The sequence below is a fragment of the Gracilinanus agilis genome, chromosome 5 (genome assembly GCF_016433145.1).
Source record: "Gracilinanus agilis isolate LMUSP501 chromosome 5, AgileGrace, whole genome shotgun sequence".
Taxonomy (NCBI): Eukaryota; Metazoa; Chordata; class Mammalia; order Didelphimorphia; family Didelphidae; genus Gracilinanus; species Gracilinanus agilis.
Genome location: NC_058134.1, coordinates 275,297,715 through 275,323,260, shown reverse-complemented (window position 1 = coordinate 275,323,260; position 25,546 = coordinate 275,297,715). Strand labels below are relative to the sequence as shown.

Sequence of the window (25,546 nt, the reverse complement as noted above, 5' to 3'; positions counted from 1 at the left end):
ATATTTATACACCTATATATACATATGTATTGGTTGGTTTTATATCTTGAATATAGTTTCGTTTGCAGATATCAGACATGTTCCTTGCTTTTCCGGAAATAAGAATCAGTTTTTGTTTTCTTGAGAAAAGAAAAACTCATACTCTCTTTTAACCATACAGCTTATTGACTTCTGAGTTTCAGGAACAGCTGAACTGGCTATATCCATTTCTTGTCAAAGGAAAAGTATATCTCCTAGTGCTTGTAGGGATATAAGGGTAATTTTTTTTAAACCTTTTACTTTTTAACTTAGAATGAATATTGTATACTGATTCCAAGACAGAAAAGCAGTAAAGATTAGGCATTGGGGGTCAAGTGACTTGCCTATGGTCACACAGCTAGGAAATGTCTGAGCCATATTTAAACCCAGAACCTTCTCTTTATTATAGGCCTGGATCTCAGTTTCCTGAGCCACCAAGCTAACCCCAATATAAGGATAAATTAAGAGATTGTGAAGAAATGGTTATAATTCAGATAATAATATTCACATTTAAGTTTACAAACACTCCTCTGTGTGGATAGTGGAACTATTATCCCCATTTTATAGATAAGGAAACAGGCTCATAAATGTATGATAAACTGGCAAAGAACATCCCTAAAAGATGGTTTATAGGTAAATATTTTATCTTTGTCCCAGAATTAATCATAAATAGTTTCTATTTTTTTATGATGGGCTTTATATCTTTTTCCTATTTAAAATTTAGAAATTTCACAGATCTAAAAGTTTTTCATTATAATGTTTATGTATACATATATAATTTTTTTTAAGGCTATCTGTATAGGTCCAGAAAACATGCAGATAATGTATCCAGCAATATTTGACCAATTACTGGCATTTGTAGAGTTTTCCTGTAAACCTCCACAGTATGGACAGCTGGAAACAAAGCACATTGCAAATGCAAAATATAATCAGGTAATTTACTTGAAATCTTATTTATGCTTTTAGATTTAACAGTATTTCAATATAGTTAGTTCCATTTAAGATGAATATTGGTTGTCCAGACAAAAGCCATTTCCCCTCCTCCAAATAGGCTTTCTTGTTTCTATCATCATGGTAAGGAATATATAAAATTAATCTGTGTAGACTTTCTTTGCTTTTTGTTTGCAATTTCCTTTTTTTTAAAAAAAAAGCAGAATAGCTGATTTCTTTAATTCCTTCCCCTAAAATTTTGAGATTCTTGACTGGTTTTCCCTAAAATCCTATTTGCCCCCTCCAAAAACAATTTTTATATCCCCAAAACTAATAGTTCCTAATAGATAACAAGAGAGAAGAGTAAACCAGGAGGCACCCAAGAAAATAATTATTTAACCGGTGTTCCCTGTACTGATGTGAAATTTAGTTGGACTGACTTTTGAAGAACTTTCATGGCCATAAATAATTGGTAAACTCTAATTTTTTTATTTCAGAAAAATAGTTTTCTAAATGCATGCATATACCAATTATTCATGCAACAGTAAAAATTTACATCGTTTTTGAAAGATAGTTTTTAATAAATGTATTAACTTTTCTCATTCTATTTGCTCTGCAACACAATGGAATCACAATAGATCCAACTATTTGCACCGGTGAGTTAAATTTCCTTAAAAATTGTCCTAACCTATCAGGCAGAAAGTTATGACATTCTAGCTAATGAAACACATCTTCCCCAAGTTCACATCAAACTTTAAATATTTTGGGTTTTTCAAAAATTCTTTTATTTTTGCCTGGGTTATATTAAATGCATTCTTTGGAAAAAGTTGCATGCATTAAAGTGGCAATCTGATATAAAACTTAACTCTTGAGGTTTATAACAGTTTTACTCTTTGGAAAATCTATGATTTTTAATCTATGTTTATTCATATTAAAATATTGTTTTCTAGGCAGAATGGGTAGCCTTGAATTATGTACCATTTGCAGAGAGATCTTTAGAAGTGGTGGTGGATTTATACCAAAAAACAGCTTGTCATAAAGCTGTAGTGAATGAGAAAGTACTTCAGCATGTTATTAAGGTAATTTTTAATATTTTATTTATACTTCCATTTTGAAAATGACTCATTAACACTATAGGATAACATAGCTAAAGACGATTTTCTATAAATATGTTTGGTGAATTTGCTTTTCAGAAATTTTTAGCAAGACTCAGTCAGTGAGAAGTAATATAGAAAAATCTTGAGTTATTTTATTTAAATGTAATTGTGTTTAATGACTTTATAAGGCCCTGAAAACCTTGCTCTTAGATCTTTTCAAAGAGAAAAATATTCACACAAATACAAAGTACTTCCTGAAACACATCTCCATTTTTGACATTTTTCTTTCCAAAGTCTCCTCTAAAACCAAAAATATATCTGTGTGGTTTTGATTTTGAAAATATTTCTAGTTAAAACTTGCTTCTTTGCCTGTAATTTGTACTTATCTTATTTTTATAGATACCTAGTGACTAAAAATGTATAAAAGAATATGTATTTTGTGATAACATTTCATTCTTTTCCGTGATAAATTTCCTTTAACTTTTGTTATATCAGAAAATCTCTTTATTCAAATTTATATTAACTGGTCATACCATAATGGATTAAGGCTTAACCTGGATTCAGCTCCCAACTGACACAAGTCACTTAACTTTGTAGCCATAGGCAATTCTCTGAGGCACTAAGTTGTATTACATTTTCTATTCTGCATTGGTAGAGAGAGTTTCCTCAATAGGAATTTCCTACACCTGTGAAACCAAAAATCACAACCAAATATAAAAATACATATTTGTGGTGATGTTAAGAATTATTATCAACAAACAAACCCAGAAAAACAGTAAATTAGGAAATTGGCATGGTGAAGAATTTAATAAAAATGAGTTGTCTTTTTTCTATTTAAAATTTTTTATGCCTAGTAGAACCTAGTAGAATTGTAAATTCTTTTGTACTAAATTTTTTGAGTTCAAAAGCCATGTATGTTTTTTTAACTGACAGCACTAAATACAATGCTTTGATAAACAAATAATTAAGAAGAAATGCCAGGGGCAGCTGGGTAGCTCAGTGGATTGAGAGTGTAATAAAAGGTAAATAAAGAAAGAGGTAAATAGGAGGTTTTGGTCCTTTGGTGGGAAAGGAGGGTGCAATAGAGGATTGAGGTGGTAAGGAGAGATGTAAGGGAATGTCTGAGTTTAGGGAAATAGAGGTAGTATAATGAACAGTAAAGGAGATGATGAGGTAATTAGGGGAGGCAGCTGCAACAGGGAGACCCTCAGACTAGAGACAGAGGTTGCTGGGGAAGGAAGGTTGGACTCTTCCAGGGAAAATGGTATTTCTACAGACACAAAGGTTAGGGCCAGTCAAAAGTGGTTTGAATCTGACTAGAGGGCTTTCTAGTCAGTTTCTCAAGTCCACCAAGAGGGAGTCTCAAGGCTCCTCCCTATCAATGAAACTGAAGGGTTTCCAGAAGGAGGTAGAGAGACAACTACTTCCTCCCAAGATGGATGCCTCCAGCTTCTCTCAAGGAAAATAAAGAGAATAATTCCTTCCCTTCTTTCAACCTTCACTTATCATTGAGCCAATGATTTAACAAAGGGTTTGAATAGGTAACAATGGGATTTATTAAAGTTTCAGGGTTGATTATCAAGGAGAGAGGAGTACAAGGTTTCCCTAACAGCCACTAGGGAAAACTCCAGGTGGGGGAGGGTCACAGCAATGGCTTGGACTGAGAGAGAGTCTGCTCTCTCTCAGCCAGGGAAGTTTAGCTGCCCTTGAGGTTAGGGAGTACTAAAAAACAATGAAGCAAGGCATAGTTTGTTTCAAGGGTAAGCCCTACTTGTCTATGGGGAACTAAATCCTCAAAGTCTAATTGCTACAACCCCAAAATCCACCCCTCTCCCAAAGCCCACAGGAAAATCAGGAAGGTAATAGGGGAATGGAATAGGGAAGGTCAAGGAAGGTCCAGAGAAGTTAGCTAAGCTCCAGATGTCCAAAGACAAAAGCACAGATTCAAGGCAAGGTTTCAGCTCAAAGGCAGAGCCCAGTTCGCCCCTCCACTCTTCACAAACTTCTGGGACCAACTGAACTTTATCAGAGTTCTAAGGCTGGTCAACTGCCAGAAGTCCTACAGTTAGGTTTTACAAGGGTAAAAGCCTTGAATGCATCTCTGCATTACAAGAGTCAGGCCTAGAGATGGGAGGTCCTAGGTTCAAATCTGGCCTCAGACACTTCGCAGCTGTGTGACCCTGGGCAAGTCACTTGACCCCCATTGCCCACCCTTACCACTCTTCCACCAAGGAGCCAATACACAGAAGTTAAAGGTTTAAAAAAAATAATAAGTAATGCCAGTAGATGATGATAAAATGTAACTGCATTATGAATTATTAAAATTAATATTTTGTTTTATTAACAAATGAAATTAATGAACTTGAGAAACTTCTTTATTCTTGGGTAAGAGGATAATCCTTATCCACACTTTCTGCTCCTAGAAATTGAACTAGTTGACTGGGTATTTTTGTATTAAAATTGAAGCTTATCTGAGGTTGAAAAAATCCAGCTTATTTGTTGACTTGAAGGTTCTCTAATTTAGGTATTGTCCTTAATAACATTGGCTGGTGTGAAATGTTTCAGATTTGGCAGATCTATTGTGCTTACCATTTAATTCAGAAAGATCTGAAAGAAAAAGTAAAGTTTAACTCTTTCTTCTAATCATAAATGGACCCAAAAATTAACATCTTATATAATGATCAAAAAAGAATTAAGGTGCCAAACCAATTGTCTGATTATGTAGTTCTATTATACTTGTGTAGTAGGTTCTTCATTCCTATATAATCATTCTTAGGATTTCTTTATAGTAATTGGTATTCAGCTTTTCTTAAGAGATAACATTATTTTATCAGTCTGCAAAGTCCATTGGTTAGAGACCCAAGTTGGTGCATGATAGTTGTATTTTTTTTTTGAACAGCTGTAAAGTAGGAGAGTGTAAGACTTCTTTTCAAAGGACAGCACTTAGATCAGTGGGTCTTAGCTAGAGGAAGACAGATTTATGCTTTTCTTAAGGAAATGTTTCTTATCAGAATTATCTAAAAATGTAATAGCTACTCCAGGAGACAGTATTCTCTTTCTCTTGGGTTACCATTTTTTGTAGATATTTGAAGTCCAGAGAGCAAGTCTTTAATATATACTAGGTATTGTACTAACAGCTGGGAGTATAGAGGCCAAAAGAAAGAAAGTTACTTGTTTTCAAGGACATTATGTTCTAGTGACAGAAGAGAACATATTAAAAGGAAGCTAAAATGGGAGGAGAGAAGGTTCCTAAGAGTCTAGGAAAATAGGAGAGAGAGAATCCCATGAACTAATGAGCAAAGCCTGGAGAGGAATGAAGGCATGAATATGTCTGGCCTGGTTCCTTAAAATCCAGATTCCAGGAGAAACTCAGGAAGGAGCCCCAGGAACCAGAAGGGTTTTTGTAGGATGAAAAGAGAACATAAGATAAGTTGCATGTTCTGTCTTTTCAGAAAATGAGAATAGATCCATAGTCTTTTACTAGACTGCCAAAAAGTTTTAGGACACAAAAGATTAAGAACTCCTGGATAGAAGGCATCAGATCTTTTCAAATTCTTAGGTTCTTTGATTCTATTGAATTAGGAATATAATCAGGGAATCTTATGCACAACCATAAACTGGTACAAATTATAGAATTTAAATAAAATAGGGGTTTTGTAAAATTACAATGATTTAAACCATTAGTTTTGAGATATGCTGAGTAGACTAATCTCAGAGAACAATATAAAACCTCAGTCAATTATAGTGCAAGAAAAGGAAAGGAAAGGAAAAATAACCTGATCTGGACCAGTTAGTGTTTATAGCATTTAAAAATGAAGCCCTAAGGATGGAGAAAAACGGGTATGATCTTATCATCATTCCTTTAATAATTTTAATTATCAGTGATAGTGGATCTGCTATAGTTAATGTCTAAGATATATTCCTGTTGTGTTTCATGAGAAAATCAAAATACAACTTAAAAAAAATAAAGATGAAATTGTAGCTTGACCAAGTATATATGAAGGAAATCCATGCTGAATTTAATAAAATTCTGATATAATTTAAAGGACAGTGGAGAACAATTGGGGGGGCATAAATATGATGTAGAATATTATCAACAACTAGTTTTCTTCAAGAAATAATATAAATGGGGGGCAGCTGGGTAGCTCAGTTGAGTGAGAGTCAGGCCTAGAGACAGGAGGTCCTAGGTTCAAACCCGGCCTCAGCCACTTCCCAGCTGTGTGACCCTGGGCAAGTCACTTGACCCCCATTGCCCACCCTTACCACTCTTCCACCTATGAGACAATACACCGAAGTACAAGGGTTTTAAAAAAAAAAAAAGAAATAATATAAATGATGTCGTAGGAAATATGTGAGTAGAAAAGATTTTAGACTAGTGATGTTAACAAAAATGATGAATTGACATGAGCATTCATCAGTGCTGCACTGTTAACTATTTTTTATTTAAATGATAACCATTTCATGTTAAAGGAACTTTGGAAAGCCTTTTACTACATTGAGCCAATACCTTTTGTATGATTTATGGAAGGACATATTATAAAGCATTAATAAGTCTTTTTTCTCAAGTTTTCATTCATTTGTATCTGGCTCTTTGTGACCCTGTGGGCCATACTGTCCATGGAGTTAAAGATCCTGGAGTAATTTACCATTTCCTTCTCTAGTAAATTAAGGCAAGCAGTGGTTAAGTGACTTGCCCAGAATCACACAGGTAGTAAGTGTCTGAGGCTAAAATTCATCTCTTCCTAATTCTGGGCCCAGTACTCCATACACTGAGCCACATAGCTGTCTAGATCTAGGGGAGATCACCCATACTGATATCACAGATCATTTTATTTATAACATAGTAACAGTCAAGCCATTAGTGGGTTATTTTGTAGAACTAGATAGTACTTAATAACCAGATTTATATAAGAAAAGTAAGCAAACTATATAGGACCACTTTTTTAAAAAGGTAAAAAAATCTTCCCCTATATATAATGTTATACACATATTATATGTATGTATGAATATATACATTTCTTTCCCTTTTACTGCTAAACCCCTTTGAAAAACTGTTTGCTCTCATTCATTGCCATTGCTTCTCAAGCCTTTCCATTCTGACTTCCAGTTTATCACTCATCTGAGACTGCTCTTTCCAAGGTTAACAGTAAACTCTTAAGTTGCCAGTTTTGTTGGCCTTTCCTAAGCCTCCTTCTTGCCCACTTTGTGGCATTTTGAGATTGTTGTTTATCCTCTTGTGAATTCTTCTCCTCTCTAATTTTTGTTTTTGTTTGTTTTTGTGGCTGAAGTTTGTTTTTGTTTTTTTTTTTGATGATAATGCTCTTGATTCTTCTACCTTTGACATCTTTCTTAATATCATTTGCTAGGTCATTATCCATTTTTCACTTTCAGTCTGTGAGATTATCTCAAGAGTTCCACAATAGATGCTCCTCTTTTCTTTCTATATCTCTCAGTGACCTTATTAGCTTCCATGAGTTCAGTTACATAATGGAGTATTGTGCTACTATAAATAGCACATGAGTAGTATAAAAAAAGTTTTGGAAAACTTATGAAATAATGCAAAGAAGGCACATCTAGAACAAATTTTATACATATACAGTGTAAATATTACTATGAAGGTAGAGTTACATACACAAATATTAGGGTAAATAGATAAACAGAAAGGGACAAGAAATATCAGATGTTATATATTTTTGTATAAATTCATTTTTTTCTAATCATATAGAGTACTGAATATTAGTTGAATTGCTTTTCATTAATTTTAGAATAAATGTTTTTTTTTCCTTAAATATCCTTGTCATGTTATATAACATAGTTATATTATAGTTGTATATTAAATTATGGCCAGTTAAGGAGTAGAGGTGGTGTTAATAGGATTTCAAAAGATGAAAAAGCTTGTGATAAGGAGAAAGAATTATGTTAAGGAGCAATATATGATCCTCTTTCCATCCCTACATTTAACAGATAGTTGGAGATACCCATGTCCCACTGGCATAGTAGTGGGTACAAACAGAAAATGAAAAGAGGAAGAAGAGAAAGTAAAAACAAAGAGAGCTCAATCTTTCAGAATGGGACATAAAGGCCTTGTCAGTCTCTACTATTCATTTTATATATCTGTTGCAGAATGTTAATACCTTTTGTCACTTCTAGTTGAAAATCTGATTAGTTTCTGGAGAGTTTGATTCTTTAAGTTTCAGTGGCCATCGTTTCAGAGGTTTTTTTTTTTTTTTTTTTTTGTGGGCTAAACAACAGCAAGGTGAGGTTTAGATTGAGCTGATAGACTGAACATTACTTCTGCCCTACAGAATGAATTTTCAAAGTCGCATCTTTTCAGTGAATTGCAGGGATGGTAAAATGAAAAAAATATATACTTCTGCCCATTCACACGTAGAATATAAAATATTCAGGAAAAAAATTCTTATAATGAATAAGGCAATATAAATAATTTTTCCTATATGTTATAGATTTTTACAATAACTGGTTTTCAATGTAATCTTTTTTTAAATAGACTCTTAGGATACCTCTTAGTTTGAAGTATGCCTGCCCTTCTGAAAGCACGTGGAAGTTGGCAGTATCTTCTCTGCTCAAAGTTCTGTCTATTGGATTGCCTGTTGCAAGACAGCATGCTTCTTCTGGGAAATTTGACAGCATGTGGCCAGAACTAGCCAACACATTTGAAGATTTTTTATTCACTAAAAGGTTAGCTCATTAATTTTTAATTATAAACTTTAAAAAATACATAGCAAATTTTATATCTCTAGCTGGTTTTCTAAGAACACATTTGTATTTCATGCATCAATAATACTAAGTAAGCACTTAACAAAACAGAAAATTATCTTTTCGACATTTTGTTCTGTAGACTATTGACATTAGATAGAAATGGATATAATATAGCTCTGGATGTGCAAGTTAAGTGATTAAAGAATCATGATTTTGTCCCTTCAAGAAAGATATAAGAATTCATGAAAAGAGGAAAGAGATGAACTTGTATTTGACAGATGGAATCCTAGAGTTGTAATTCATCACTGGAAGGAACTTTAAAGGTCCTTTCATCCAGGCAGGATAACAGATCTGGAACTGGGGAAGGAATTTCAGAGATCATCTTGTAACCTCATTTTCCAGATGAGGAAACTAAGGCCAAGGGAGTAAGCATCAAAGGTGTAATTTGAACCTAGGCCCTCTGATTCCAGGGTCAGTGTTTTTGTATTTTACTGTCTTCATTTTATAGGTAAGGAAACTGAAATCCAAAAATGTTTATGTCTAAGTGTTGGGAAGGTCAATTATCTGACCCTAGGAAAGACATGTCATATGAAATGTGTTTATATATCACTACATATATTGAGGTCCTTTTGTCTTCTAAACTAAGATAGTCTGGAATCTATAACAAACTGGGCTCTCCAGAGAGAACCCAAGGTCCAGATTTGCTGAAGTGTGAGTTTTGATTAATCTCTGATAGCTCTCGTGAAGCTCCTATCAATCTCTAGGATCTTCTGTGCTCTCCATTGTCTTATGGGGGAAAATTCTATCATGGGAGTACTCATATCCAGGAATCAACAAGCATTTATTAAGCACCTCCTATGTACCAGATTCCTTGTTTAAATGATGGGAATACAAGGAATACAATCCTGCCCACAAGGAACTCAGTCTAATAGAGGAGACATTATGCAACAACAGTGTATACGTGAACTATAGACAAGATAAATTGGAGGCCATCAGCAGAGGGAAGGCTCTAGGGTTACATACTGTATGTATGTTGCTATAGCAATAATTTGCACGAAGCACGATTATTTATTTTTCTGGGTTTCATTTCCTTATTTACAAAATAAGGAACTTCATTCTAGCTCTTATTTGCCTTTTCTAATCATGATTAATTGGCTTCTCAAAGATAGACAAAGTAAAAAAACTCATAAAAGAAAACAAAAAGAAACTCCGGTATGTAAAGATGTGCTCTGCTTTACATTGACTGTGATAACAAATCTCTTTCCCACCTGCTCTGCTTGTCCCATTCTTTGAGTTTTAAAAACAAAGTTTGTTTATTTTTCATGTCAGCACTACATTGCTACTCATTGTATTGATTAATCAGAGTTTTAGAATAATCTGGATTTTTTTTCTTGATTTACAATGCTTCCAATCACCTTTGATCTCTTGAGAATAAGTGTTTCTTTGGAAATAGTTTGAAATTTTCTCTCTGGCTGCTCTATGTTGGTCTCAGCAGATGGTTCACAGGTTGTTCATTTTTATTAATTTAAGCCCTGGCTCAGAATTACAGCTGTGGGTTTATAGGGACTAATTTAAATGATTCTCACAAATCACTCTTTTTGGCTTGTGCTCCTAGCCTGGTTTTCCCTTGGGAAAGTCAGAATATAGCTTGTTTTGAAGACGTTACTACAGAATGTATAAAAGAGTATTCAGCTGCTATATATCCCCCAAAGCTAAGGTTTGGAATACATCAAATATTGGGCAGCGTCAATTTAACTTGTGAGATAAGACCTCCTTCCAGTTAGAGTTGGCCACGGGTAGAATAGGCTGCCTTGTGAAGTTTTTGGTTCCCCCTCACTTGTGGTCTCAAGTGGAGTGGAATACCATTTGTTAGGTTGTACCAGTTGCTTTTGTTTGTTTATGGGTTGGTTTAGATACCTCCAAAGTTCAGGGATCTGTGAAACCAACAAAAAGTTCCCAAACAGTAAGGATGCTCACCCAAAGCCATAAGACAACCCATGACAATTTTACTTCCTTCCCCAGTGGCCTCTAATTCCCCCTAATCCCCTTCCCCAGGCCTATACAGCCTTCCATCAGCACCTATACTACCCTGCCCAAAAAAGGAAAACACTTGAGAGAGTTGATTATAAGTTGACCCTTCATGGTTAGCCATAACTTCTCAGAGACCTGTGTGGTTGCCTTCAGACTTATCATCCTATATCCTAGTTGTAACTTCCTCCTTCAAAAAAAGGGATGGGAAGGTGGGAATTTGAGTTCATTAGGGGTCTTCTTCTTTTCCCCATGTAACTCAGAGTGAAGGTTAAGACTTGGTATTTGACCTGACGTTATCTCCTAATCTTCTGAAATCCATTTTTCCCCAGGAATTGAGGAACTGCCCTGGAACTACTCTGTCATTTGCCTTTCTATTAGTACTGACAAAGACCATGACCAAGACCAAGGCTTTGGGTCTTTGCTCTTCTTTTAAAAGGCTAAGTCCTAGTGCACAGCTTAGGTGTATTACTGGACATGATTATCAGTCATCCTCAGGGGAAGTGTTTCTATCTTGATTTAGGGAACATTTTTACCATCAAAACAAATGCCTCATGATTGTAGCAATAAAAACTTATATCAGTGCCTATATGAATACCCACTTAATAATATAATCGAGTGACAGTGAACCTTTTAGAGACTGAGTACCCAAACTACATGTGAACCTCCCCCTTATCCCAGACAAGGGAGGGAGGAAGCACTGCCATTGGGCTGCTGGGCAGAGCGGCAGGTCATGTGAGAAATGTCCTCAGTAGAGAGGGGGAATGGACCCTCTGGCATGTGTGCCATAGGTTTGCCAACATGGATATAATCTATACCTTTCAACATTTTTAAAAACAAAACATATTTGTAACTTTATAAATTTAGTCAAATTGAGCTCGGACCCAGATTTATAGAGAACTTCACAATTGCTTTTAATTTAAAGTCATTTTTATTAAATAAAATTTATTATTATAGATTATATACTCCATAAAATACTTTTTAAAATGAGTATCCTAGCATAAAGAAAAAATTTTCCCAGTATTTTTCTTAGAATTGTTTAAATATTTCATTATCTAGTTGATTTTCTAATTTAATTCACAGTTTATCTTTTTCGGTTAAAAAGCTAAAATTTAAGGTTTTATTTTATTTTGTTTAGCATACCTCCAGATAATCTTTCTATTCAAGAATTTCAAAGAAATGAAAGCATTGATGTCGAGGTAAGTAATTTCTCATAAACACTTTTAAATGGCTTCATGTTAAACTATGCTGGAGAATTGTTAAAACTCTAGTATATTCAAGACTAAATTAAAGTGACAAAACTTATCTTTCAGTGAAAGTAAAACCTACTTCCTTTATTTTTTAAGTAGTCTGCCAATGTTTGCATGATGGCTGAATAATAAAACCTCATATAATGTTTTAGAAATATATTTTGTGTTTTGGGATTGGGGTTTTGTTTGTTTTGGTTTCACTGTGGATCTGTGATTTCATCTGCATCAGGAGCTCCTGGATAGGAAATTCCTTCTCCTGATATGTCAACTACAGTGACTGAGGACACTGAGAGATTGTGCCATGCCTGTGTCAGCAATCAGCCTGTTTAATTAAGTAGTGGGCCTGAACCTTGGTCTTGAATTTGAGGTTGACCCTTGTCACAAAACAGTTTGCATATGTTATCCTATTTGATAATTACTTATTGAGGACTGATAATGTACTTTACTATTACCAGGCAACGCAATACACTGGTTGTTTTTCATGATAAAACAATTGAATGAAATTTTACATTTTTAGTCTATTGATCTTGATCCCTTTAGACACAGATTATAAGAGTTTTAAAGTAAATAGTAAGTATTCTAAAAAAATTTGTAGAATACTTGGCTTTTTTGCTTTTAAGCATGTTGAATAGGATAAATCACTTTAAATTATCCATTTTAAAATGCAGTGGCTGTCATAACTATATTTTTAAAGAAAAGGATATTGCCTTATATGTCTTAATTGTATTAAAAATTCAGCTTCAAGAAGTTAAAGAAACACTGAATACATATGGTGATGTTTTTTAAAAAATAATAGCTCAGGGCAGCTGGGTAGCTCAGTGGAGTGAGAGTCAGGCCTACAGACAGGAGGTCCTAGGTTCAAACCCGGCCTCAGCCACTTCCCAGCTGTGTGACCCTGGGCAAGTCACTTGACCCCCATTGCCCACCCTTACCAATCTTCCACCTATGAGACAATACACCGAAGTACAAGGGTTAAAAAAAAAATAGCTCAGATTTATGTAATGCTAGTTTTCAAAACTCTTTATATGCCTTTTCCAATTTAATTCTCATTAGCTGTATGGTAATATGGATAGTTAAAATAATATTTTCTTCTTTTTCTTGAAGAAAAAATTGTAACTCAAAGAGATTGTGACTTGCCCATGGTCAAAAAAGGCAGGGGCACTTACTATATACTTATTTTCTCCAGACTTTTTATTAATCAGGTAAGAGGTTGGCCATGATAGTGTTTCAGAGTTTGCCCTAATCATATTATAGAAAGTCGTTAAAGATAGTTTTTCTTTATATCTCCTTGATATCTTTGTAGATGAGTAGTATTCATTCCCATAATAATATGGTACAGCAGTTTTCTAATAGATTTGCTACTTAGCTAGACTTATATTCATTGTTATTTATGGTCATGCTACTTATGTTGTATAAGAAGTATATTTATAAGGGGCAAGCACAGTGGATAGAGTACTAGGCCTAGAATCAGGTAGATCTGGGTTCAAATCTGGCCTCAGACACTTCTAGCTGTGTGACCCTGAGCAAGTCACTTAACCCCAATTACTTAGCCATTGCCACTCTTCAATAGAGATTCTAAGACAGAAGGATAAGCATTTAAAAAAACAACCAAAAACATTTATGTCATTGAGAGTTTTTCCTTTTTAAGAGACAGAGACAGACAGACAGACAGACACAGAGTGTGTGTGTGCGCGCGTGTGCGTGTGTGTGTCTATGTTTCACTTTCTGGGGGGAAAACACATTTAAGTGTTTTTAATTTGTTTTAGGTGGTACAGCTCATCAGCACAGAGATACTGCCTTATGCTAATTTTATTCCCAAGGATTTTGTTGGCCAGATAATGACTATGCTTAATAAGGGCTCCATACATTCTCAGTCATCTTCATTTACAGGTATGTTATTTGATAAAACAAACCAATGCTAATCAGTATTAACATGCTTTTGGAGCAGCTTAACTATGGTGATGTTGAGCTCGTTGAGCTAGAGACTGGCAGTTTCTACACAGTGTAGCTTGGGATCAAAAGACAGAAAACAGCTGTAGAGTAGGTGAAAGAGCATTGGATTTGACATTTAAAGACTTAAGTTTAAGTCCCAAATTTTAGTTTTTAGTATCTATATCAGATTGACAAGTCACTCAATCTCTCAGAGCCTTGAGTTCATTATTTGAAAGCTGAACTGATCTCTGGTTTCTCTTCTGGCCTTAAATCCTATTATCTTATTTTACAATTAGCTGTTGATTTTTAACATCTCTTAGCATTGGAATCAGGAAAACGTTTCATGAGTTCAAATATGGCCTCAGACCTTAATAGCTAGTTGTGTGATCCTAGGCAAATCAGTTAATTCTACCTCAGTTTCTTCATCTATAAAATGAGTGGCAAATCACTCCAGGGTCTCTGCCAAGAAAACCCTTAAATGGGGTTCCTGAGGAGGGTTGGGCACAACTGCACAACTGTTGATTTAGGGAATTTAAGGACTAGAATTTATAGATCAAATTCAAATTATGCATATGTGCAAAAATATTGAAATCAGTAGCCTGTACTGAGAAAGTGGTACAGAATGCAATAATAATTATCAAGTTTTATTATACTACAAACTTCATGCCAATCTCCTGTGATACAAAAATTCCATTTGAGCAAAATAGCAGACATGATGTCTTGACTTTTATTTGGGTCCAGTATTTTATCAATAAACTGGAAACCTTAAAACTATTGTTAATTTGTTGAAGTTCACTCACAATTAATGTGGTTGTATTCCTGACCCATAGTATCTAATATGATACTTGAATGACCTAAATGATAGGACAAAGAAGACAGTCAAGAGTACACAAGCACCAGTCACTGGGGGATATTTGTGGTTGTGTCCCATCTGTCTGTCTCTTTCTACTGCTTCCTGTTCTTTTCCCTCTTCTCTCTGTGTCTCCATTCCTCCCCACTCTCCTCTCTTTCCATTCTCCATCCTCCCTTTTTCCTCCTATAGGTTCAGATCTATATAGCCTGCCCCAGTCTCTACCCTGAAATCCAGTCTTCTAGGCACCTAAAACTCTGCATGTCCCGTTCTTTCAGCCCTATAATCTAGTCAGGCTGAGTCTTGCTTACCTCGGATTTGCACTATTATAATGGGGTATTCAGGAGGTACTGCCACTTCTGGTGCAGGGGCTTGTAGAGCCCTTTTCAGGGCTGCTCAGCCAGCTACCTGTGACTCCAAGAAGCTGTAGAATGCTCGACAGTCATGCCTAGGAAACTATCTCAGCAGGTGGGCTAAGCCAGGCTAATGGTAACCAATAGGCCTTGGACCCACCAATGAGTCAGAGGGATAGATAATCTACCCCAGGAGACATGCGAGAGCTTAGGCCTTGGTCAGACATCAAAGACCAAAGCCATCTGCCTCATCCCCATCATGATTGTCCTGACTTATGTCTTGTCACTAGACTTTGAAGACTATGGAAGAAACCATCGTGCAATCCTCTTAAATCCTCACTTAAATCCTGCCTCACTTAAATCCAATTGGCACACGGGTCATCAGCCTTTGAGGTCATTGGGCCTCTTTGAAAATGAAGGACAAACGTCTGTTGTAATAGCTTGCTAGTCTGCCTACATCTGATCTCTGCACTTTCTAAACCATCTTCTACACAATTGCCAGATTCATATTCCAGAAGTGCAGGTCTGACTATGTCATTCCCCTGCTCAAGAAGCTCTCAGGGATAGATCTTACCTTTTAGGTAAAATGCCAACTCCTCTTTTTGGCTTTCAAAGGCCTTCACTACCTTGATACCACTTGCTAATTCCAAGCTTTCTCAACTGCTTTATTCTACTTGGAAATGTAAAATTTCCAGTTTAATATGCCTTATCATGTTCTTACCTTACACATTACTCCATCTCCTATCCCCAAAGGCTATTTCCAGTGCATGAAAGGCATTAGCTCTTTACCTCCTCATTAAATCCTTACTCCCTTCAAAGTACAAGTGCCACTTTTTACATAAGGCCTTTTTGGTTCCGGGTTAAGATGGCAGCAGAGTAAAAAGCAGCTACTTGACCTCTCCTAACCTACACATATAGGACTCCTCAAGAAGACATAAAAACAAATCCAGATGAACGAAGGGACCCCACAACAGGGCGCAGCATTGAAGGTACGTGGAATTGGGGCATTTCCATGCTATAAAGGGGTGAAACAGCTCTCACTAAAACGCGAGCTGAGCAACACACACTCTCCCCCTCTCCACACACACCACCTACAGGGCCAAAGCCAGTGCACAAGAGCTAGAGCGAGCTTGGGGTACCCATTAAGTCATAGGCAGCTACCTGGGACCACCAGGGCCTGCTCCTGAGAGCAGCAAGACTTAAGACCCCAAGAGGCTAAAGAACATGCAGACTTTGAACACAGACCCTGAGTGCAGGCATGGTCATAGCTGTAGTCGGGGATTCTGAGCACAGACGTGGACCTTGGGTGGGGACCCAGTGCAGAGGGGTGCATGACTGTGGAAGCAGCACCCTGAGACTGTTAAAGGAGCTTCGGGCAGAGGAACAAGCAAGGGGACCACCAGGAGGCTTGACCCTGAGAACAACTAGACCTGAGACCTCAGGAGCCTAAAGAGTGCAGACAGACCCTGGGCATGAGGATAAAGCTGAGAGGGTGCAGGGCTAACAATGGCAAACCAGACACAAGAACCCCAGAAGAGAAAGATCAAGAAGAAATCTTTAACACTCGACAACTTTTACACAGAAAAAAATCCAGACAACAGAGCAAACAGCAGAGGAGAACAAACAAGTAATCATATCCAAACCTTCCCAAAAAAATGAAAACTGGTCACAAGCTATTGAAGAGTTCAAATCTGAGATGATGAGAAAGATGGAAGAGATCTGGCAAGAAAATAACAGTTTAAAAGGCAGAATTTTGCAATTGGAAAGTGAGGCTCAGAAATCAAATGAATTGATAAGCAAATTGAAGACCAGAAATGACCAGCTGGAAGCCTTGAAGAACCAAACAGACCAGACTGAAAAGGAAAATCAAAAGATTATAGCTGAAAACCAGTCTCTAAAGGCTAGAATTGAGCAATTCGAAAAAGATGCCCCCAAATCAAAAGAATTGATAAGCAAATCGGAGATCAAAATTAAACAGCTGGAAAACAAGATAGACCAAATTGAAAAGGAAAATCAAAAGGATATAGCATAAGCTGTGTGACCCTGGGCAAGTCACTTGACCCCCATTGCCTACCCTTACCACTCTTCTGCCTTGGAGCCAATACACGGTATTGACTCCAAGACAGAAGGTAAGGGTTTTGTTTTAAAAAAAAAAAAAGGATATAGCAGAAAACCAGTCTCTAAAGACAAGAATTGGGCAAGTAGAAGCCAATGATCTCTCAAGACAGCAAGAACAAATAAAGCAAAGTCAAAAGACTGATAAAATAGAAGGAAACCTGAAATATCTCCCTGAGAAATTGACAGATCAAGATAACAGGTCCAGAAGAGACAATTTGAGAATCATTGGTCTTCCTGAAAAAGCAGAAATTAATAGAAATTTGAACTAACTCTCTCTCTCTCTCTCTCTCTCTCTAAATATATATATATTTATTTATTTATTTGTTTGTTTATTTTAACCCTTACCTTCCATCTTGGAGTCAATACCTGTGTATTGGCTCCAAGGCAGAAGAGTGGTAAGGGTAGGCAATGGGGGTCAAATGACTTGCCCAGGGTCACACAGCTGGGAAGTGTCTGAGGCCAGATTTGAACCTAGGATCTTCCGTCTCTAGGCTTGGCTCTCAATCTACTGAGCTACCCAGCTGCCCCCTGTTATATATTTTTTAATCCCCTCTCTTCTCCCTAAGAGAATATAAGCTACTTAAGGGCCGGGTCTGTTTTATTTTGTCTTTATGTTAGCATTGTCCAGCATAATGCTTGACACATAGTATTTAAATGAGTGAATGTATAACAAGTGTTAGAAAATTGATGGAATTGATTTTTGTGTTGTATTTTACCATTTATGAGGAAATTCAGAGAATAACGGTATAGTTCTCTTTTTCTGAATGTGTTAGCATCTTAATATAATATAATTTTCTACAGTATGCTCATAAAAAAAGTTGTATGTTTTGATTCTTATTCACCAGAATAATTGCTTTTCCCACTAGATGGCTCTCCTGAGTATCCTCACTCATTCCTAAAATACCTATACAATTTAACCAATAGATGGTACTTATGCTCTTTTCAGAAGAAAATTGCCTCAACACCTGTCTAGGATGACTTTTAAAAGTTAGCATCTGCCCAATAACAATAATGTTAGATGATATTTTGAAATTCATTTTCTGGTGTATAAAGCCCATCTTGCTCACAGCATGTTTGTGAGCTAGTAAAAGTAGTATTATCTCCATTTTACAGGTGAGGCTCATAGGTTTAGTCAATTTTCCACTGCTTTGTTTAAGTGCCTCAACTAAAACCTATATGTTCTGACCCCAAATCTAGTCATTTTCCCACGGCATCATCCTTTTTATCTTTGGCCAGATAAGCTGCTTTAAAAAAACTTGATAAAAATCTGAAATTACTTTTATTTATTTTTTTAATCCTTTTTTGAGATAGTCTCTGCCTTTCTCCTTGCAAAGAACTGAACCTCTCTGTTTGTATCCTTAACATCCCATCCCTTCTCAGATCTACCACATTGTCCTTCAGTTGTCCCTTTTTCCTTTCTAATCATCCGCCTTTGCATACTAGTTCTTTCCTACTCCCTCCCTCTTCAAAAATATTTCACTAAACCCTACTATCTTCTCAGTTTTCATCCTATATTTCTTCTACCTTTTTCTGACAAATTCTTATAAAAGACTATCTAGTCATTTCTTCCTCTTCCCTCTTTTAATCTTCAATACTTTGAAACCTCTGGGTTTCAGCCATATCACCTTAGCTGAAATACCTCCCTCCAGAGATTAACAATAGTCTCTTAATTATTAATCTAATGAGCTTTTCTCTGTCAAAACCCTTTGTGACCCTTGTGCTACATTTGACACTGTTGGCTGCTACCATCTCCTGGATGGGTTTCTTCTCTGGGTTTGGTGATGACTCTCCTCCTTCCTGTGTCCTTTTCTGCTTCATGATCTAAATCTTCTCTACATATACTCTTATCTTCTCTGCATAGATGACTCAAAGATTTATTTATCTAGTCCCATTTTCACCCTAAAATGTTCTTCTTTCTGTCATGTGTACCAGGTTTTACCACCTTGGTATTCTTGGTTCTCTGATTGCCCTAAACATCTGGCTCTAAGCTACTTCTTGGCACTTTTGTTTTCACAACACACCTGAAAGCCAAGTATTCAGAACCTTGTTACCTCTTTCCTAGACTGTAGTGATAGCATCTTAATTGATCTTTCTTCCTTGAGTCTCTCCCATTTCATTCTGTTCTTACAGCTGCCAAAGGGATGTTCTCTTATCCCAGATCAATGAATTCCACAGGCTTCTTGCCTTGAGGATAAAATATAAACTCCTTTATTTTTAAAAACCTTTCATCACCTGACCCCAATCAGTATTTCCACCCTTGTTCTGCATTATGTCCTTTGCCACAAATCAAGATCCAGCTTAATTGCCCTTTTCCTTTATCTCCCACCCAGTTATCTCCTTTCCTGGATTATATCCCCTCTTACTCTGCCTCTTGGAATTTTTCACTGCCATCCAGATGCTATTTAAGCACAACCTTGTTTTATATCAAGCTTTTCCTCATTCTTCAAACTGCTAGTGCCTTCACTTCCTGATTATTTTGTAAATGATTTGTTTGTACTTGTACGAATATAATACAGTGTATGTAACACAGTAGATCAAATGCTATTTTTCAATCCAGAAGCCTGTATTCAAATTCTGCTTCTGAAATATATTACCTGTGCTACCCTGGCCAAGTCACTTTAATTTCTTAGTTTTCTAGTTTTCTGGACAACTTTGAAGACTGTAGATTCAAGAAAAATTGCTAAGCTGTGTTGGTAGAGGAAGTACTTCACACTGAGCTCTTTATCCTAGTGAAAGCATAGGTCTATTCCCTATCTGCTGATGGGATGTAACGTCCTGGAGAATACAGATTATTGTGGGACTGAGGATCAGAGAGAGAAAAGAAATGAGTTGAAGGGCAGCTGGGTAGCTCAGTAGATTGAGAGCCAAGCCTAGAGACGGGAGATCCCAGGTTCAAATATGACCTTAGACATTTCCCAGCTGTGTGACCCTGGGCAAGTCACTTGACCCCCATTGCCTACCCTTACCACTCTTCTGCTTTGGAGTCAATACACAGTATTGACTCCCAAGATGGAAGGTAAGGTTTTAAAAAAAAAAAGAAATGAAAAATTTTTATAACTGTTTATAAAAGAGTAGGGATTATACTATTATAGTCCTCCTGCATCTCTTCCTTTTTCTCTTGAGAAATGTGAATCTTCTACTTCTACTCTTCAAAAATTGGCTCCTTCCATTAACAGGAATTCAATGAAGTATCCAGAGATCTTTTTTTCATACTTCAGCTTTTATTATTTCAAGTCAGATAACAATTGTAAATTACTTAGCACAATACCTTGTACACAGTAAGCACTGTTATAAATGGTTGCTATTGTTGTTATTATTTTAAAATTAAGTTGGCCCTGAAGAGCATAAGCTCACATATAAAGTCATTGAAGGTAGGAACTTTTAGAGCTGGAAATAAAGCTAGTCTCACTTCAGGCTCTGTGGATTCCCACTTCTTACCACTTAAGGAAATCATACACATATTCTACTTCTAATCTGCTTCTTTACTCAGTCACATCTTATACTATATCACTACTACCCTCATTCACTAATCCTTTTTGATACAACTCTCTCAAAGTGAGACAAACTCAACTAAAACTAAAACTGACTTCTCTAACCCCATGTCCAAAGAGACTTTGGAGGTAAGTCCAAGCTTCTTAAAGGCTCTCTTCCTGATTTAGTCCAAGCAAAATTGTGTTGCTCTTTTCTTTTTTCTTTGCTAAATAAAAATTCCTTTTCAGTAGTAGTTTCTGTAGCATAGAAGTATGGCACTTCCTTATCATGAAAAGAGCTTTATATAACTAAACTATGATGCAACCATTTAAAATTATTAATAAATCTTGCATGCAATAATATAATCCCAAATATATTTAATATCCCTTATTTTAGAAGTCTTCTAGAATTGTGATTAGAATTTAATAAGAGCCTTTTCGACTTCAATCTCTAATTTCACTGTTAAATTAAAGATCATATATTACTTTCACAGAAGCAGAAATTGATATTCGAATGAGAGAAGAATTTTCTAAAATGTGTTTTGAAACACTACTTCAGTTTTCCTTCAGTAACAAAGTCACAACTCCTCAGGAAGGTTATATCTCACGCATGGCGCTCTCAGTGCTCTTGAAAAGATCCCAAGATGTCCTTCATCGCTATATCGAGGATGAAAGACTCAGCGGCAAATGTCCTCTTCCAAGGTTCCATCTTTTATTTAACTTTATTAAAAATTCAGGCAAACCTTTTTACTCCTCAGTAAATAATGATGATAATGATTAATCATAGTGTTTTCTCTTTATTATTAGTGTAATGTGTAAAACACAATTTGAGAGCATCTTACTGCCCTAGTCAGTCTTCTGTAGGGTGTGTCTGTTGGTTATTCCTGTTATTAATCTTACCGGTTTCTGTTTCTACCTAGTGTACTTAATTAACCCCTTTGGCAGCAAAATCAAGGTATTTTGTTTACTCTAGTTTATCAGTGTCAGAAGCAAATACTGTGGCCAGATTAACTAGAGAAGAAGGCCAAGAAAATTCAACCCAAACTCAATCACAGGAAACTATTGAGCAATTACAGCTTAGGCTTACAGAGTAGCATTGAACAGGCCAACTGTCTGCAAAGAGAGTATGGGCGCCTCCAACAACTGACCCCGGTTCATAAATTAATTTCTGGCTGTCAATATCACCTCCTACTTAGATACAGCAGAAGGAAAGGAAAATTGCTAAAATTAAATTGCTAAAATTCAAGACAGGACTGTTTTTGTTTGGACAGGTGCTTTAGAAGTTTGGGAAGTAAGGAAAAGACGTTTTCAATAGCAAAACTGGTCAATGTACTGCTTCCCGAGTGATATCTTCAGAGTGTAGTTTCACTTCTTGTTTTGCTATTTGAAATGTGGAATTTTAGTTGTTATGGATTCAAGCTTACTCTGGGAAACAGGAGTAATTTGAGGTTACTCCAGAGTAAACCTTTCTGCCTCAGAAATTGCTACTGACTATTCTTTATGAACTCTACTATTGCTTGGACAAAAGTGGCCAAGCCAGCCACTGCTTTAACTGTAACAATGTTCCTATATTTATGCAACCATTTTTAGCCACTTATTTACTAAATAGCATTTCTCTTGGTTAGCAAGGTCTCACATAGATTAAAGAACCTGACTTGGGCACTGGAAACAGGAAGCAGACCTCTTATTTAGGTGGCTTTCAGAGCTCTGGGCAGTAGAATTCATTTGTAGTAACCTTGGGGAAGGTAGCATTTGTAATTAGCAATTGCTCCATCTAAATCTCGAGACTTAAAATTCAAGCTAAACACTGAAACTGTCTTTGAATGTATGCTTTTGCTTACAATATGATATATAGACAAGTTATTTTTAGTATATTTTAATTTATTTGTTTAAAATATCATATAGATATGGTAGCATTTTTAATCCTGAGATTTAGAACTTACCAGATTTTCTAAATTGATGAAAACATTATAAACATATTGCTTATACATTTGCTCTTATATTAGAATGTATTTTTCATATGAAAGATAAAAAACCCAAGTTTTAAATTAGCATATTAATTTCAGATTCATTTGCACTCAATACTGTTTCTTTTCTGATAGAAAACTTGTAAATTCATAAATTTTAACTAAAATAATTTTCTTTTAGGCAACAAGTGACAGAAATCATATTTGTTTTAAAAGCAATCAGTACTCTTATTGATTCACTTAAGAAAACTCAACCTGAAAATGGTAAGTGCTTAGAAAAATTTCAGATATAAAATATTTACATTGCATCTTTCATTTATTTTGGTATTATTAATGTTCTATAGAATTTATTACCCATTAGCCTGATTTCATTGAAAATCTTTTGCCCATTCTCCTTTCTTCAACTAGAAGAAAATACTTTCAAACACCCCATATTTGCCTATTGAAGTCCAGGCCATTTCTCATAATCCAGATCAAATGCCACCTTCTCCATAAAACCTTCTGCAATCATTTCAACCATAAGTGATTTTGCACTTCTAAATTCTCATTGGATTTCCTACTTTTCTTATGTTACTTCAGGCAGTCTACCTTGTATTACAGTTTTTGTGGGAATGATTTGTCTTCCTTGCTAGTCTATAGCCCAGAGATTGTATCTTATTCATAGGTGCATACTCACACAGGAAAGTGCTTATTGGATATTTAGTGATTGAAGGAATGATTCATAGGACACATACATTTTTTTCCAAGTATTTTGTTGGCTTTTGGTTTTTTGATCTGTTTGTTTTTGTTTCCAATTTAATCCAAACATGGAGTACACATCTATAATCTCAGCTACTGAGGAGAGTGAGGCTGGGGCTGATGTCTCTTGAAACTCAGAAATTCTGAGCTTCAGTGGGCTATGCAGATTGGATATCCTCATTAAAGTTCAGTTTCAGTGTTGTAAGCCCTCAGAAGCAGAGCAGCCACATTAATTGCTAAAGGAGAGGCAAACTAGCTCAGGTTGAAAATGGAGTAGGTCCAAGTTACTTTGTCAGTCAGTAGAAGGATCAGATCACTTCCTGCTTGGCCAAGTTGGGTAACCCTATTCTTAATAATAACAACAGCTATAATAAACAATAATTTCAGCCATTTTTACTCTGGACTTAAAAGATGGGTATGGTCCAAGATTTTGTGACAAGTGAAATTTTATTATGCTGGAATGAATTTCTGATTAGTTATCCCTGATTTCAACCCGTAGGCATTCAGAGTTGGGTTTTTTTAGTAAGAGTGTTTTGGTCAGTTTTAATTATGAGATAATTAGTAATGAGAAGTAGTTGTGTTTTTTAAATATTTTGGTCTCTTTTTTTATTATTTTATGACTGGATATGTCAGTATGATAAGAATCTCTGATTTTTATGAGGGTGGGAACTTCTTCCACTAATTTAGGTAAGTCTTCAGAGAGTAGCCTTTGGATCAGAGATATGCTAAGTGATTAGTAAAACATTTAGCTAATAATTGTCAGCTCATGTCTTCTTAACTACCAAGTTTAGATCTCTCTACACTGTGCCAAAGATGAATGACTTTAGAGAACAAAGAAAGGAAATAATCCTATTTCTCAATATTTTAGGGTTACTTATGGAACTGTTTTTAGTATGTATTACATAGGATGAAAAAATCATTATATTAAAGCTTTCCTTATTTGGACCTTAATAATGATAACTGACACTTATATTGGTCTTAAAATTAGCAAAATGCTTTACATACATGACCTCAATTCCATTCATCTTTCCCTATATCTAGGTTTTTAGAATTATAAGCAAGGACATCATAGTTTTTCAGTCATGGGCAACATGATCAGAAACATTTGTTATGTTGAATAGTAGTGGATCAGAGGAAGAGGAAGAAAGATAGTGTCCATAGAAGACTTCTCAGGCTTTCCATGTGGAACTGGCCCTCTTTTCTGAATTAGCAGTTTTCAGAGTTCTTTATCGCATAGCTTAATGCTACAGATCTAAGGTGGTCAAGTTATCATTCCAGTAGATGGATTTTAATGGAATCAAGTGTGTAGTACATTTTTCTCTTAGGTTGGGGACATTTATCTCACTGTATATTTGTTATTTTAAAAATAAAAATTTATATAAAACTTGATGTGTAATAATGCTATAGAAAAGTTGCATGAACCTGTTGTATCTCTGACCTTCAAAAGTACTTCATGTTCTTCATGATTCTCTTTCAACTAGCATTACTAAAAGATTTTATGTTGTAAATATGGGTATTTGTTTCTGGAAGAAGCTTGTGGTCATTGAAAGTGATTAAGTTTCCCAAGTACAATCCAAAAGTAGAATAATTCATGTTGAGGTTACCATGTATCATTACATATTGATATAATTTGAAAGGTCTTGTCAGGTTCTTCATAGAAATTCTCTGCCTCTTTGTCCTCAGTAGCCAAGGTTGAAGAAAACAGTTATAACAATTTTGTATGTCATCTTTCTGTTGTATTTAAAAATTAAACTGAAAGAATGTGATCCAAGAATGATCAATTTATTAGTTATGCTAGCAGTAACCAATAAATTTTAAGTCAGTGGCCTCTGTCAGTGACCATTGACCATGAGGTAGGACTTACTAGCCTTCATATAGTTTTTTTTTCTCTTTAAATTCTTACCTTCTGTCTTAGAATCTATACTGTGTATAATTCTAAAACTAAAGAGTGATAAGGATTAAATAATCGGAGTTAAGTGACTTGCCCAGTTTCACTCAGCTAAGAAATGTCTGAGACCAGATTGGAACCCAGCACTTCCTATCTCTAGACCTGCCTCTCTATCCACTGACCCACC

At 35.8% G+C, this 25,546-nt stretch overlaps 1 protein-coding gene across 3 annotated transcripts in view; it reads left to right on the top strand.

Annotated features, from left to right (window-relative positions):
- Window positions 1-25,546, top strand: part of MON2 (MON2 homolog, regulator of endosome-to-Golgi trafficking) — a 149,938-nt gene that overhangs the window by 105,491 nt on the left and 18,901 nt on the right. For 2 of the 3 annotated variants that reach the window (XM_044678742.1, XM_044678740.1), the window contains exons 27-33: window positions 808-951; window positions 1,899-2,027; window positions 8,554-8,744; window positions 11,932-11,992; window positions 13,810-13,933; window positions 21,261-21,468; window positions 22,915-22,997. In XM_044678742.1, coding sequence (XP_044534677.1) covers window positions 808-951; window positions 1,899-2,027; window positions 8,554-8,744; window positions 11,932-11,992; window positions 13,810-13,933; window positions 21,261-21,468; window positions 22,915-22,997 — 940 coding nt within the window. Of the gene's footprint in view, window positions 1-807; window positions 952-1,586; window positions 1,605-1,898; window positions 2,028-8,553; window positions 8,745-11,931; window positions 11,993-13,809; window positions 13,934-21,260; window positions 21,469-22,914; window positions 22,998-25,546 lie in introns of all 3 variants that reach the window. The other variant, XM_044678741.1, reaches the window with a different exon arrangement.